We start from the raw sequence: 15602 nt of genomic DNA, 5'->3' as shown, positions 1-15602 counted from the left end.
GGCTTGGTGCACCCAATTAGAAGACACAGTATGGATGAAAGGAGGGAGGAGAGAAGACGGGAGCCTCCTTCTCTCGGTTGACTCCGTGGGGAGCGCTGGGTGTGAGGAGGGACGTGCCACAAGCCCCCCATTCTCCACGGGTTGGTGCAGGGCCGTCCGCACAGCACGGCCCTGGGTTCTTCGGAGCCAGGTTTCTCCCTGGCCCCGGGAGAGGCAGCCCTGCGGGGGGAAGTCAGCGTGGGAGGGCGCCTCCTCTCGCGCCCTGCTTCCTGCTTACACTGTGCGCGCTGGCGGGGCGGGCTTGCCTCCTTCCCTGGCTCACTGGGCTTCTGTGTCTCTCTGGCTGTCCGCAGGAGCTGGTGGGGAGCAACCCGCCGCAGAGGAACTGGAAGGGCATCGCCATCGCGCTGCTGGTCATCCTGGTCATCTGCTCGCTGATCACCACGTCGGTCGTCCTGCTGACACCAGGTACCTGCACGGCTCGCGGGAGCTGTCACTTCCGGGGACCGGGGGGGGGGCCGCTCAAGAGGTCCCCTAAGCGACAGGGCGCCGCTCTGCCTTGTGTCGTGTGCCAAGTAGCTGCCATCACCTAGTTTGTCGCCCCTTGTCCTTTCCCTTGTTTCGCTTCTTCTGTGCCACGTGACAAAACAATGTCAGGTGCTTTCAGTGAAAGAAAATATCCACGTGCTGTGAATTTATGTGTGTTGTTGCTGACTAGGTAAGAGCGTTTGGCACATACTAAAATTCAAAATAACCTAATGAACTTAAAAACGGTGACATTACAAGTATAATAAATAGATATGTATGTGATAGATTTATGGAATGTCATCAGAATTTTTTAAAGCCAAATATGGAGATGCTCTACTGTAATCCCAGCGCTCAGGGAGGCGGAGGCAGGAGGAGCACGTGAGCGGCCTGGGCATCTGGGTGACCGTCTCAGTTACTCTTCTCTCACTGCTGAGACGAAATACCCGACACCCAAAATGAAGGAAAGAAAGGTTTATTTAGTTCAGTTTGTGGAGGTTTCACTCCCTACTCAGCTGGCTCCACGGCAGAGTGGCACACGGCAGAGGGCAGCTGTTCACGACAGTGGAAAACAGCAGAACAGCAAGAGCAAAAAGGAAGCAGCAGCGGCCATGGCAGCAGGGAGAGGCCTCCCTCCCTCCCTCCCTTGTGTTGCATTCAGGCTGTCTCTCCCCGCAGGCTGGGTGTAGCACTCGCACCCGTAATCCCAGCAGCATTTACACCCATAATCCCAGCATTGGATCATGAATTAAACACAAACTCTAAAGCCCCCCTCCCCATCACTGCACGGGCCGGGGGGGGGGGCACCTAAACACAAACCATAACAATAACTTAGGTAGACTCCATCTCAAAATAAAAAATAAAAAGACATCGTGAGGATATATTTCAGTACAAAGGTGTCCTGAACCCAGGACCCTGTACTTATGGGATCCCGCTGATGAAAAGGAGCACTAGCCAGCAAGTGCAGGGTTTGGGGGAGGCAAAGGCACTGGGACATCTGCAGCGAAGGCCTCCCCTCTGGGATCTGGGCCTCATTCCAGCGAAAATCCTTTAAGAGCTTGGGGACAAAGAGGTCCTTTGTAAGGATGCTGGTGGAGAAGGCAGCATGTGAGGCGGCTTCACCAAGTAGAGAGAATGACATCAGAGCCAAGGAAGAGGGAGAGAAGCAGGCTTTTGTCTGCCACGTAGCCACGTGGAGTCTCCAGGACGGGCCGCTGTGGCCGTGGACAGCAGCGCCTGTCTGTTTTAGCCACTCTTGTGATCATCTTCGATGCCCGTATGTGTGGAGAAAACGCGGAATCTCAGTCCTCAGCAAACAGACTGCGCAGGTGTTATTTGCCTTTGAGATAGAAAAAAGGGTCGTGTCGTAACTGCTCACCAAGGTGAACAAAGGGCGGCCACGTCGCCTGGACAGTCTACTTGTAGGTGCACTCCAAGAAACCTGAAACTTGTGTCATGACACGCCTAATAGCATTACTTACAGCAAAGCAAAAGTAGAAACCGCTGAGGCACCCATCGGCTAGTAAGCGAACGCCACAGTTTGTATCTAGATGACCCCGCAGAGCCTCGTGCACTCCGAGGTGGGGTTTTCCTGAACTTGCTGGATCTAGGGCAGTGGCGGCGAACCTCGTAGAGACCAAGTGACCAAGCTACCACCCAAGCCCGCTAATTTATCTGAAAGTGCCAACACTGCAATCAAACATGCACATTGAGATTTTAGTTCAGAAAAAAAAAAAAAACTTATTACATCAACATCTTTTGTCGTAAAAGAAAAACAGTGCCCATGCCATAGGTCCATCAGTACTGACCTAAGGTATATGCTACTGGCGTTCAGGGCGTGCGGAGCTACGGGAGCCCCAGATTAGAAGTAGCAGAGTTTTGAGTGTGGCTGTGTGGATTTACTGAGGGCAGAAGCCCCACTTGGGAGCAATTGCGTGAAAAGAGAAGGCCCGCTCGCTGTGTGTGGCCTGTGGGCTCCTGCTGGCCACACGATGGACTGCCTCCCCTGCGGCGCCCCTCTGCTGTGCTTGGAGCACGGCAGCTATGGCAGCAGAGAGCGAGCGTCCCTCCCTCCCTTACGTTGCATTCAGGCTGTCTGAAGGCCTTGGAGCCAGCCGTGTGTCAGCTGAACGCCACAAACTGTGAGCAGACTTAACCTGTGCGTTCCGTCCCAATCACAAAAACCCCGAACAAACTGAGTGAAACAATGACCAGGTCATTGAGGTCTATCCATACCAGGGTACGTTCTCCGCTACACTGAAAAGTGAAGTGCTTCCAGGTGCTGCAACGGGGCAGATCTTGAAAATATCACCTACGTAAAAGAAACCCAGCGCAGGGTTGGGTGAGCGAGGGACAGGCAAGCCACAGAGGTGGGAATCACACCAGCGCTCGCCAGGAGCCGGAAGCTGGGAGAAGAGGCAAGGCCTTGTAGTGGGTATGAAAGTTCCTTTGGGGATGATGAGAGTGTTTTGGAATTTGACAGTGGTGACAGATGCATATTTGTTAATATATTTTTGAAAAGCACTGAGTGGCAGACATTAAGCACATAAACTTTATATTTAAATTTTATGGCAGTTAAGCTATTAGTTTTACAAATGGACATTAAAATGTGAAAATGCGTAAAACTAGCGAGCATTTCCCAATTCCCGAGGACTCTGGAGCGTTGCTGAGAGGCACAGGGCAGCTTCCAGGACGGCGGGTGTGGCTGGATGCGTAGCTCTAGGCCACTGAAGAAGCCATGGGGCCCCTCATTTCACCACTGGGGTGCTGGGCTACTCCTGTCCCCCAGGGCAGAGGGCAGCCAGGCACTTTGCATGCAGCCCCTATGGGTGCAGCAGGAGGCACCAGCGCAGGGCAATAAATGGAGAGGACAGTCGCTGTCAACTGGCCCTGACGCCGGTCGGTGGGGCAGCGCTGAGCCCCAGGCCAGCACGGCGGTGGGGTCTGGGGAACCCCAAATTCCAAAAGGACTTTGAAGAGAGCGATTTTCTCTCATTCTTCTATTCAGCTAACATGCGACCGACCTTGCTTGCTGCTCTGGCCTGCGGGCTTCTGTGGTTGGCCCTCTTGTCCAGGGACCGTGCAGGCTCAGCAGCTCCTCTCTCAGGGGCGCTGTGTGTCGCTCTCCTGTCGCCTGTGGCGGCTTTCACTCTGACATCCAAGACTGTGTAAGGCAGAAGAGGATGCTGAGCGATCCAGTTTTCCATGGGCCCCAGAGGTGCCTTAAAGGCAGCACTGTGCGGGGCATCGTGTGCCAGCCGCTCTCAACTACCCATCAGCCCAGCAGTGATGAAGCCCTGTGAGGAGCTAAGAAGCCCTCACCAGGTGCAGCATGAAATGCAGAGAAAGAAGACACAAGTGTGCTCCTTGCAGCCAGGGCGATTCCCCAGTGCTGTAACCATGGAGAAGAAATGGAAGGCACAGGGATTCTCCAGACGAGGGGGTGTCTCCTCCAGCCTGGTCCTTCGTCTCTCCCTTGCCAGGCTCTGCTCTTCCCTTAATTTCTCTTTGGAATAATTGGCCCAAAGTTGTGTTTTATGTTTTCTATTTTTGGGTACTAAAGATGCGTGTGCCATTCTGGCAGCCAAAGCCCTCAAGCCCTGATGCAAGCACGCGGCAGCTTGGCGGTGACGTCATCATTGTTGGGGCACCTAAAATACAGCAGGGTCATCGCAGCGCTAGAAGGTCTCTGATGTTGGATTTTTTTTTTTTTTTTTGAGCAGAAAATATTTATTGAGGAAAAGAAAGCTCTTGTCCAAGAGAGGGACAGGAGGGGGTCCGAGTGGGTAGTTCCCCAGGAAGCTGTCTCTTCCAGGGACTTTTATAGTGTACAACCATGTGGGGCTAAAGTAGAGAAAGGGGGAACTCACTTAGGTAGACGTGGGGTGGGACAAAACTATGGTCAACCAATGAGATTACAAGCACCATTGCTCAGGTAGAATTGATTACGCCCAGCACCAAACGGGGAAGCGAGTCGCGTAGCAAGCGGGCATGAATAGGGGACAGGGTCTTTTCCTGGTGGGGTTGGAAGGCGGGACAGAGTCTCCTTCTTTTGGGGGTTGGGCTAGTGACTCACTTGGGTCTTTCCAGGTGGTTGATACCTATTTAGAATATCAATCCCAGGTGCTACTCCTTTAGCATTTGTTTGGCCTTTAGGTCTTTAGGTCTGGTTCACAGCAGGAGCATCCGCCCCTCCCGCAGTTGTAAGGCATCTGGTCTTCTGTGCAGTCTCCTTGGAGGGCCTGGCCCTGTCTGACTGCCTATAATACTTCTATCTAACTCGGCTGCCTGCAACATTCCCCCCCTCTGAAGAAGTAACCCGAACTGCTGTGAGGGAAATATGGACATAGACCGCTCTGGCTTCTTCAGGCTGAAAGAGGTCGTAGTTGTTGACTGGCAGTCAGATATATTCTTCAGAGGTTCTATCTAAAGGCCCTCAATAGACACCAGGCATTTTTATCTTGGGTGGACATATAGCTTTGAATCTGGAGAAGACAAAGCCAAAGAAACAATTAAACATGCAAGGGTCAAATAATCACAACAGGATAATTATGAAAAAGATGAGTTAGAACTTTTTGTAGGTCCATTAGCAGATATCTCTTAAATGTGGGGTTTAATTTCTTCATCTTCCATGGCCATTGTGTACTGTCTCAAATAAACTGGCCTACTCTCATGTCTCACCAACCCTGCTGTTACTGGGGGTACATGAATTGTCAGACCTAGGGGGAAACACCAAGGACTCTCCAGTTGGCAAGCGGGGCCACTGGCTGGGTAACTACCGGCAAATCTGTATGAGCTTCTATCAAACGTCTAACAGGCTTTTTTCTTATATTAGTAGTTAACACAGGTTCCTTTAGGCTGAGAGGTGAAAACTCAACGATCTTATCAATCTGAAATTTTCTCTGACTCCATCATGAACACTTTTTTTTTTTTTTTTCCTAGCAGCTTTGGACATTTTTCTTGAAATGTCCCTTCTCTCTGTGTGGCTCCAGGGAAGCATAACATTTTCTATTTTCTGACTGGCCTTCGTTCCTGTACGCTGCTAGTATCACTATTTTTATTCTTGTCTGTAATTCCATTCTGTATCCTTTTTACTATGAAACACTTTTTGAGCAATTTTTATCAACTGAGACAAATTTATGTTTGTAAAGCCTTTTAACTTCTGCAGCTTGTGTCAGATATCTGGGGCCCACTGAGCAATGTGTAACTTTTTAGTTTTGGGGCCTTAATATGTGTCTCTATAGACAAAATTTGGTGGATCCCAGTTAAAGGGATCTTAATCTAGCATATTCACTGTAGGTTTTACCTATATGATTACCTGGGTTTTGGTATCTTCTAGGAAGAACAAATTTTCTGATAAATTAGAGCATATATAATCAAAGCATGAACATTTGAGCTAACAGATACATTTATAAACCTTTTTTGAGACCTACCAATCATAACTCACTAGCTCTTAGACCCCTTTATTCATGGAGTCTAACAGTTTTCTATAAGTCCGCCTAGATTTAGTGAAGAGGTCATACCTGTATTAACTATGAGCATAGAATACCTGAGTTACATTAAAAATCAACCAGATTAACTTATACACTTATCATGAAATATACAGCATTGAGTCAGATTAAACCAATGAAATATCTTTTAAATCTTGTACATGAACAATATATTACGTTTGTAAAACATCAATCTCAGCATAATTAAGATTAGTTAGCAACCTGAATATATTGTAATATCTCAGTTACAGCTAAAGCAAGATGTCTTCTAAAGTCTTTTTATTGAGGTACAATGACTGCAAGGGAAGTCAGGGCTGGAGAAGGACAAAGAGAATGGTGCCAATGTCCAGCAATAGGCTGGGTTCTCCTCTAGTCATGATTACTCAGGGCTCCTCCATGGAGACAACAGGTAAGAGACTGGCCAGAGGGAGGAGGCAGGCCCAGGGCCCTTGAGTCCTGCTGGACCACCTCAGTCTGAGCTCTGGGGCTTCCACCTCAGAGTGCAGTCTCACTTTTAGTGGCTGCCTTGGCAGTCAGGGCACGGCTTGCAGGCCTCTTGAGGCAGTCCCTCTTGTGCTGGCCTGGCTTCTGACAGCAATAGCAGATGAACCTCATTGTTGTTGTGCTCTTCTCTGAGCCCAGAGAATCAGACTTAGGGTCTGTTTTGAGGCCGCAACAAAGGCAGTCATTTTTTATCTCTTTGCTTTTTCTACCCTGGTTTTCTCCCAGTTCCAATTATAGGAAACTTAAACAGTTTTTACCAAAGTATCAAATGAGTCATCTGGAGCAAAAGCTATTTTTTGTAGTTCTTTTCTAATATCTGGAGCTGACTACATAATGAACTTATCTGTAAGAGTAATCTGTCTCTCTATTTACCTAACATCTCAGGAAGTATGTCTTACCAGTGCCTCTATTAAATATTTTAAGAAATCAGAGGGGTGAAAAACAACAACAACAACAAAAATCAGAGGGGTGTTCATCTTTCTCTCAGTAAATATCTAAAATAACTAGAAGGCTTGGTTCTAGTTTTTAGACCTATAAGGATACACCCTTGAAAGAAAATGTCTTTTCTAGTTTTCCTGCCTGGCTATTAGGCCACCAGGGGTCTGACTATTTGGGCTTCAGTGGGAACTAGAAGTTCCACTGGCTGGCCTTCTCTTGGCTCTTTAAATTAACAATATGATATTTATTTCCAAATGCAAAGGCCGCTTGTAATGCTGCATGCCTTTCCATAAAAGTCAGAGCTTGGCTTAAGATTAGCATTCATAAGTCTGAATAAGTCCTCTAAAGACACCAGTGTACTCATCAGGGTCATCTAAGGTGCCCGAACTCTGGAAGTTCCAAATTGCCTATTTATTTCTTTGAACGGGTATTGTCCTTGAAAAGCTTGCATACACTCAGCTAAGAATGAGTGTAGCCTTGTAAAGGCCTTGATTACAGCTATGCAAAAAAAAAACACCCTTTAGAAAGGCAAATAGGGGAAGCCTTACTTTCAGTAATGTGGGTGAGGCCGAACTGCCTGGTTCTCCTGTTGCTCACATCTATATTTTAAAACTTAAATAACAATGACCTTCTTAATGCAAACAAATCTGAACATAAGACAGACATTTTTACCATTTTCCTTTTTACATCATCTTTCTAGTTATAAAACAGCATCACAGTCGATACTTTCCTCTTTATTCCACTTAAAAGGCTCTTTTTTAACATGCAAGGATCAAATGTCTTCCGGTGCCTGATGAAGTACACTCTAAAGGAGTAAGAGACTTTGTGAGATAACCTGGAATTCAATAGAAATTACCTTTCTGGGCGTCCCCACCTTCTTTCTAATTGATTCCTCCACCCAGGCGTCCCTGAGCAGCCCTCTCCAGAACAGGTGGGTGCTCCTGTTGGAGAGAAGGGAGACAAGATCCCACCAGCTTGTCCACCCTTGAACTGGTGCGTGCTTCCTATCTCCTGAAATATCTTATAAACCCTTCATTTACTCTTATTGACTACTTGTAAGTTAACAGTTTCAGTTGGTCCAGTGACAGGAATATGTACAGAAGGAAGCATAGCTATGGCATAAAAGGTCAATCAGAAGTGAGCACTTCTTAGGCTACAAATCACTCCTAGAGACACATAGAACAACTGACTGGAGGGATTTCACCCCGTGCACTGAGTCAAGTCTCCAAATACTTGATTTCCATCTGATCACCTAGGTAAACATTTTTAGCAATTAAACAAGATTTGACCTCAGAGCTCACAGGGGAAACTTATGTTTATCATCTAGCAATCTCATCTTACACGTAGCTAAAGACAATACAGCTGGCAAAAATCTCTTCGTTAACACATAAGGCACAGATGTAAACTTCCCCTGATAGCCGCTGTATAATGTAAACTATTGCAAGTTGCCTCAGCCTAATTTCTGAAAGAGTGACTCATCAACTTGTTCTACTGAAAAGTTCAGGTAAAATTCCTAGTTTGCTAGCAAAAGAGAGAAAAGTACAATAGGTAAGTGGAGATCTTTCAGTAGTCAAGAGCCAGTTTCCTCTAAGCCTATTTACTCATCCGCCCGAGAGTAGCCCTGGCCATGACCCCTTAGATGTTCTCAGTTTCTGTTGACCCACACAACCAGAGACGTCTCCAGAGAGGAATCCAGCTGTGTCTCTGGTCAGCATTCCATCAGCCTCGGGCTTTAATGGGGATTCACCAAAGAGTGGCTGGGGAAACCTGTCCTCTGCTTCAAAGCGTGGCAGCTGCTCTAAGAGCATTTACTAGCTGGCAGAGTAACCACTGCTTGTCCAAGTTCTATAAGGGATAGTTAAAAGCCTGAACGAGATCACTTAGCATTCTGCAGAAAAAGGCTTTAAAGTCCATAACTTATCTCTTACACACTTAAATAATTAGACCTAGGAGAAAAGGTTGAATCCTCCCTCACACTAAACGTGTTTTGGTCCCATAAGTGTGCTGCTTTTGGAGATAGCTCCTTCTGGTGTCACCCAGAAGTCGGTTCTCTCCACTGTGTCTCAGGTTTAGCCTCCTGAAGGAGACCTGCCCAGAACACTAAGCCGGGACATGGCTGTTAGATGTGTCCTCCTGGATGGGCATAATTCCTCATTGTCTCATCTGACCCAGAGACGGGATATGTGTCCTTTTTCTAAAATGACTTTCCTGTCTTCGGCATTAACAAATGCTCATCTTCTAAGGGCTTCACTTAGTTGGAACAGCCAGAGTTTTTCTAATTTTACATGCCTCTAAAAAGGAAAGTACAAAGTGGTAGGAAAATTAGGCATAAAGTCAAAGAAAGGAAACTGAAACAGAGCAGGCCTGACATTCCCTCTAGCATGTAGAGGGGGATCAGAACCAGTCCATCCCAGTGAAACTTGTCCTCCCGGTCTTTAAGAACAGTTGCTGACCTAATGTCATTTAACTGGCAAAAGGAGACCCATGTTTCATATACAGGCACGTATATTTCTAAATCCAAGCTGGCTAAAAGTCCCATTTTACAGAAGTTTACATAAAATCCACTAGGAGGCTTTATAACTGTACTCTCTAGCGCTATTGTCTAAATTCAAGCAACGAATACCAGTACATTTAGCAACTAGTTCAAATGCAACAAGTATAAAACAGTCATAAAATGTCCCATTAAAGAAATATCGTAAACTTGAAACACTTCCACATTTTAACTTAGATTTACCAACAATATTTTGGCCAACATTTTAACAAAACTACATAAAGACAAAGCATAAGCAATTGTAAACAATTTTAACAGTACTATGAGACAAAACTGTTTGAGACAAGGTATGAACAATTAATTATGAGCAAAGGGCAAAGACATATTAACATTTGAAGCATAGAAATTTGTTACCTAAGCAAATCCCATTCTAGAATTTATGAAAGAAAAGCAAACTCATACCTCCATCCAGTGATCTTGGTGGGACCTCCAAAATGATACAGGAAGAAAAACTGATCTCAGGCAGGTGACCTCCAAATTATATAGGGAACCTCCAAATGACATAGGGAAAAATGATCTCTCAACCTGACCTGCACAAGTTTGTGTTCTCTAAAACCGAAGAATGAATTTTAGGAGCAAACAGACATTATGAGTAGAATATTTTTATTGAGGGAAAGAAAACTCCTGTCTGAGAGAGGGACAGGAGGGGGGCTAAGCAGGTTGTTCCTCCTCTGAAATTGGATTTTGATGGAGTTCTGCACTAATGACAGACATTAGCTTGTGAGAAAACTCTAGAACATACCCAGGTGGCACATAGATGACAGCCCTGGGCCTCAGAAAGGCCTGCTGGGGGTGGACTTCTGGAAAGCCAAGTACATTTTATCAGGTGCCAGACTCACTGGCCTTTGGGCTGAAACAAGACACCCATGTCATTTTATAGAATTGAAATGTCATCACAGATTTATATGCAGTGTCTGTGACTGTTTTGTCTGCCCTCTGTTTATCTGTTTAAAATTCTGGAATAAATTACTTTAGAACATTGTATTAAAAATAAAATTATGGGGGGCCGGCCTGATGGCTCAGCAGACTAAAGCACCTGTCTAGGCAGAGCGCAGCAGCCAGGGTTCTATCCCCAGCATGCTGCACTTGCCCCGCCCCCCCTGGGGGTGGTGAGATGGAGATTGAGACTGGGCATGGTGGCACGTGCCTATAATCCAATCCCAGCACTTGGGAGACTGAAAACAGGAGAATTACTACAGTCTGATCTACATAGTGAGACCCTATAGACCCTGTCCTAAATACAGAAAAAAAAAATTATGGTAAAATACACAGAATGTATTATATACAGTATGTTACATAAAAAATGAAATATCCAAATTGAATACTTATGAGCATTATACTGCTGAATGAATTCAGAAACAGAGCATGATCACACCATCAAAACTCACACCACGGGACGGCCAAATAGCTCAGCAGATTAAAGCACCTGCTTAGGCAGACTCAGGGTCCTGGAGTTCAATCCCCGGGCCTGCCCTGCCAGCCCCACCCTGCGGCACGCTGAGACAACAATTGAGATGGGGCGTGGTGGCACGTACCTGTAATCCCAGCACTTGGGAGGCTGTAAACAGGTGGATCACTACAAGTCCAATCTATACAGTGAGAGGCTGTAGACCCTGTAGACCCTGTAGGCCCTGTAGGCCCTGTAGACACTGTAGACCCTGTAGACCCTGTAGGCCCTGTAGGCCCTGTAGGCCCTGTAGGCCCTGTAGACCCTGTAGACCCTGTCCTAAAATAAAAAAAAAAAGAAAAACATCAAAAGACAGAATAAGATCATTGTACTGCTAATTTCTGTTGGTCTGTTGAAAGGAACAGTTAATGCTCAATTTTTTGGACCAATTTTTCATGCTTACATCTGGTAATCCTAACAACTACTTTGAAGACAACAATACACTGTGTAGCAACCATCAATGAATTCCTATCACCTTATTTTCTGAAATTCTGTATCATTTCTAATGGTTTTTTTAAAATAAATTTTTTGCTCACTGCAGAATAACAGAAAAATAACCTACAACAGGAAAAAAGAGACAGTGCACCCAGCACCGCCCAGGCGACTCCTCAAGCCCCTTCTCATCACAGACTCCCTCAAAGGTCTCCTACTTTCTGACATCATAGAATCGATTTGCACATTCTCATGCCGTGGCACCTCAGCTCATAAATTTAATTTGTTCCTTGATTCTGGAAAAGATGGCCAGCCACGTTTGTGTCCACATGGAAAGATGGCTGCCATCATGTTCCTCACGTGGTGCAGAGTCCACGCTCAAGAACAAAGTTTTGCCACACGCTTCTGTTTGCAAACCAAATTGTCCACAGACAAAAGCACTCATGAACTGAGGTGCCGCTGTAATTTTACTGTTACGGTTCGAATGTAATCGATCCTGTAAGATGTGCATTATCTGGGATGATTCTGTGTGAAAGTCCCTGAGGCGCTTTGGCTTGTCGCCCTTCACCCTATACTGGCTCAACTCATCACAGAGTCCCTCATAATCCCTGTGGAGTTACAAGTGAGGGTAGCTGTAACCACTAGCACCTGTGTCTGTCCTCACACCTGAGAAGTAGCTTATAGCTGCTTCATGTTGGAAAACAGAGCTTTCTCTCCATCTTCCGGGCCCTTGTCTCTGCTCCGTGTCCTACACTGAGCACATCTAAATCCACCCCAGTGGCCGCTCGTCTCTCCACATGAGTGTGGCCCCAGCGCCAAAGTCTGCAGAGGCCTCCAGCGGGTCTGTGGTAAAGCTCACTGGCCTGCGGGCCTCCTGGGTGCCTCGGGTTCTGCTCACACCCGTCTGCCAGCCCACCCAGGGGGTGGACGGTGCCTGCTGTGGTCACGGAATCCCGATATGTTTGGACTTAAGATGCTGCCACTGCTGGTGGTGTTCCTTGTAGCCAGTGAACACATCAGCGCTGCTGGAGGCCACTGCAAGTGAGCGCTGCAGGTGTCACTTACCATGGCGGTGCACAGAGGCCTTCATGAAAGAGCAGCTGCTGGTAGGCAGCCTCCGTGGGGCCACAAGGACACCCAGGAGGGAGGCGTGTTTGAGCCACCACAAGCAGCCCTAAGTGCTTTAGACGTAGGAATGATGGCTTAGTCGCTCCCCTCTCAGTAATGCTTGAGGTGCACATACTAGATACAAACCCAAACGACCGACCAGGCCAGGCATTGTGACATGAGTAGGGGATTCACGGGGCAGCAGGCAGGCTGGCGGGCTAGCGGTCCAAGACAGCAGCGAACAAGGCAAAGCACAGGGATTCTGAGTTTCGTGGGGAAGGCGCTTGTGAGCTGGAACAGCTGAGAGAGAGCTAATCTTGGCTGGGATACCTGGTCTGTGGGGGACTTTTGATGTTAACAAAGGAGAGTTTCTGTGGTTTTGTCCAGGTCAAAGACAGACAGACTTGTTCTGAGGTTTGGGGGTTGGCTCTGTGTGGGGCCAAGGGGGAGAGAGTTTGGGGGCAGGGTGCCTGGGAAGCCAAGAGGGAGAGTGTTTGGGGCAGGGTGCCCAGGAAACATTGAATCCTAACCTATCATTCCAGACTCTATTTGATAGAAAAAGGGCGAAGGAATTATCTGGTTACTTCCTGCTGACCAGGAACATTGTGGTGGGGCTGTGAGTCTGCAGATCAGGGCGAGGAGTTGTTGTCATCAAAGGGGTCTCATTGGAGTAAAGCCTGGTAAGAGTAATCTGAGTGAAGCATCTGATTAAAATTGGGGATTGTTAATCTGGTGACACTAATGCAGATGAGTGAATGAAGCAGGGGGCTATCATGAACATGATAGCAAGCCCTTTGAGGGGCCCTAGAAGGGGAGCGAGCCTGGGGAAGGTGGCGTTCCATATACCGAGGTGCCACACGGAAACAACTGTGTGTCCACTGTGTGTTGCTTGTCTGGAGACGTGCTGAATGAAGTGAGTTTAGTGCAAGGGAGGCCAGTGGAGTTTCCTAGGGAACACGTGAGGTTGTGGGAAGAGGGGAGTTTAAAAGGAAAATGTCAGTGGCTAAAGGCCTTTGAGAAGAGGACAGGTGTGTGTGTTGTTGGCTACAGCCAGGATGGCTGTGAGATCAGGCCTTGGCATGGACATGTACAGGCAGCACTTGCTAAGGCTGACGGTCTGGGTTAGGAGAGCTCTTGGGGGTGAGGGGGGCTGACAGGATGATGCTTTACGCCCATGTAGAAGCTACTGCCAGGTGTCTCAGTTAGGACAAGAAGACTGAGGAGGCTGCGAGTGATGGGCTTGAGTGCTCTCTGATGTTTGGGGGCTGCTGGGCATTGGGAAATGCAGAGAGGCCGTGGATGTCTGAGGCACTCCAGTGTAGGAACAGCATGCGTGGTGCGAGTGGGCCTGGAAGTATCTCAGAGTATGTGGTCAAATAAGAGAAGAGGGAGGGAGGAGCTATGCATTGAGGTTAGGGTTGTAGGACAAGCGCTGTAGGGAGAGAGGTGAGAAAGACATGGAGCCTTTGGACGAGATCTCTCCCTGCAAAAGTCAGTTGGGTTTACAAGGAAATTATGAGTGAAGAACAGTGTCTGGAGTGAGCAGGGAATGGGCCCGTCTGAAGGCGTCATGCAGATCAGCCATCAGCACTCTCTGTGGAGACTGTAGATCCAATGCAGCACCCTTAGAACTCAGGAAGAACACTGTGTGTGGTGTCCGTGTCAGCAAAGTGGTTTTGAGGTTTTTTTTTGTTTTTTTTTTTTTAATCTGAGATGTCCAGCGAGATTTGGGATTCTGACAAAGACACCTTGATATGGGCCATGGACCCCAAGCTCTCCGTTGCTCTTCAGCGACAAGACCAAGCAGGTCAAATATTGAGGGATCTAGCTGTAGTGAGTTTTCCTGTGAGGGCAGGGAATTGGATGACTTACCTGCTCTCTGGCAGACAGGGCAGTAGCATTTCTGGTAACCCTTAAGCTTGCAGGTGGAACCAGGTCCCAGTCGTGTCTGTAGGTTGGAGCAAGCTCATGCGCAGTGTCCTTATTTGTCTCACATGTCAGAAAGCGTTCCAGTGGCAGCATTGTTTAGGATCAGCATCACCTTGTTTAGGTCGTATTTTGATGGGAGTCCCAAGTGTCACAGTCAAAAGTTGACAATTGTGTATAGTCAATTTTGATCTCTATTATTGAAGACATAGAAAGTCAGGCTAAGTAAGTTTCCCTGTGGGGTTTGAGGGCCAAGGTCTGTGTTTTCAGCATGAACGTCAGGAGCAGATAAGGATATACTTAGTTTGGAGCAATACACTTGATTATTAGAATTTTATCTGAGAATCAGTCACCTTGACATATAAAGTGTGACCAGAGAACTGTTATTTCTTATCAGCCAAGGACATTTTAGCAGTTAAGTTCCTGTAGCATGTTAACAAACAATAGTTAAACTTTTACAGAGAACATTTGGCATCAATAGTCACACATAGTAGCGTAGCACAACGGTCATAACAGGTGATGAAATTCCCATTCTGTTTAGGCAACTCTAAATGTAATAGCGTATACACAGGATATATATCATACAAGTCTTTGTTAGAAAATTATCATTTGGCTGATGACCTTATATTAGCTTGACGTGAACCTCTTATTATAAATATCTGGAGTGTAAGAGAAAGTTACGAATATATTCAATGTAGCAATTTTTATGAAAAAACCTTATTTTAATATTTTGAAAAACACTTTTGTCTTTTAACCAATGGACAAATTATTGGGGGTGCCTTTTAAGGAGACCATTTGGAGCTCTCCACTGATGAACAAAGTTTGTCCACCCCTCCATTCACCAATCAAGAGTCCTGTCCAATAATTTTTTCCCATTTTTTGTTTAACTATAAATCAATTTTTATATCATTTAGACCAGCTGGTAAGGCATGCTTTTAAGTCTATATTTTTTAATGTTTTCCATAACTTTATTGATAAACAAATAGCAATGAGACAGTTTCAAATCAAATTGGTAGGACAGTTTCAATAATTAACACATTGCATACATTCTTCCTAGTGGTTAATTGCAGTACAAGATGCGGACATGATATCCTATCTACAAACACCATTAGAACAAATCACTCTATTCATTAAGAGAATGTAACTATATATCTATCCTAACCACTTTGAATACACAGATACA

General features: G+C 46.4%; 1 protein-coding gene across 3 annotated transcripts in view; it reads left to right on the top strand.

The window, feature by feature from the left end:
* The window catches only part of Dpp6 (dipeptidyl peptidase like 6), an 840304-nt gene that overhangs the window by 540904 nt on the left and 283798 nt on the right, over window positions 1-15602 (top strand). For all 3 annotated transcript variants that reach the window (XM_023712908.1, XM_004628971.2, XM_023712909.1), the window contains exon 2: window positions 354-468. In XM_023712908.1, the coding sequence (XP_023568676.1) occupies window positions 354-468 (115 nt within the window). The remainder of the gene's footprint in view (window positions 1-353; window positions 469-15602) is intronic.

Source organism: Octodon degus, unplaced genomic scaffold (assembly GCF_000260255.1).
Source record: "Octodon degus isolate 3935 unplaced genomic scaffold, OctDeg1.0 scaffold00027, whole genome shotgun sequence".
In the NCBI taxonomy this organism is placed as follows: Eukaryota; Metazoa; Chordata; class Mammalia; order Rodentia; family Octodontidae; genus Octodon; species Octodon degus.
This window is presented reverse-complemented; position numbering and strand designations above follow the sequence as displayed.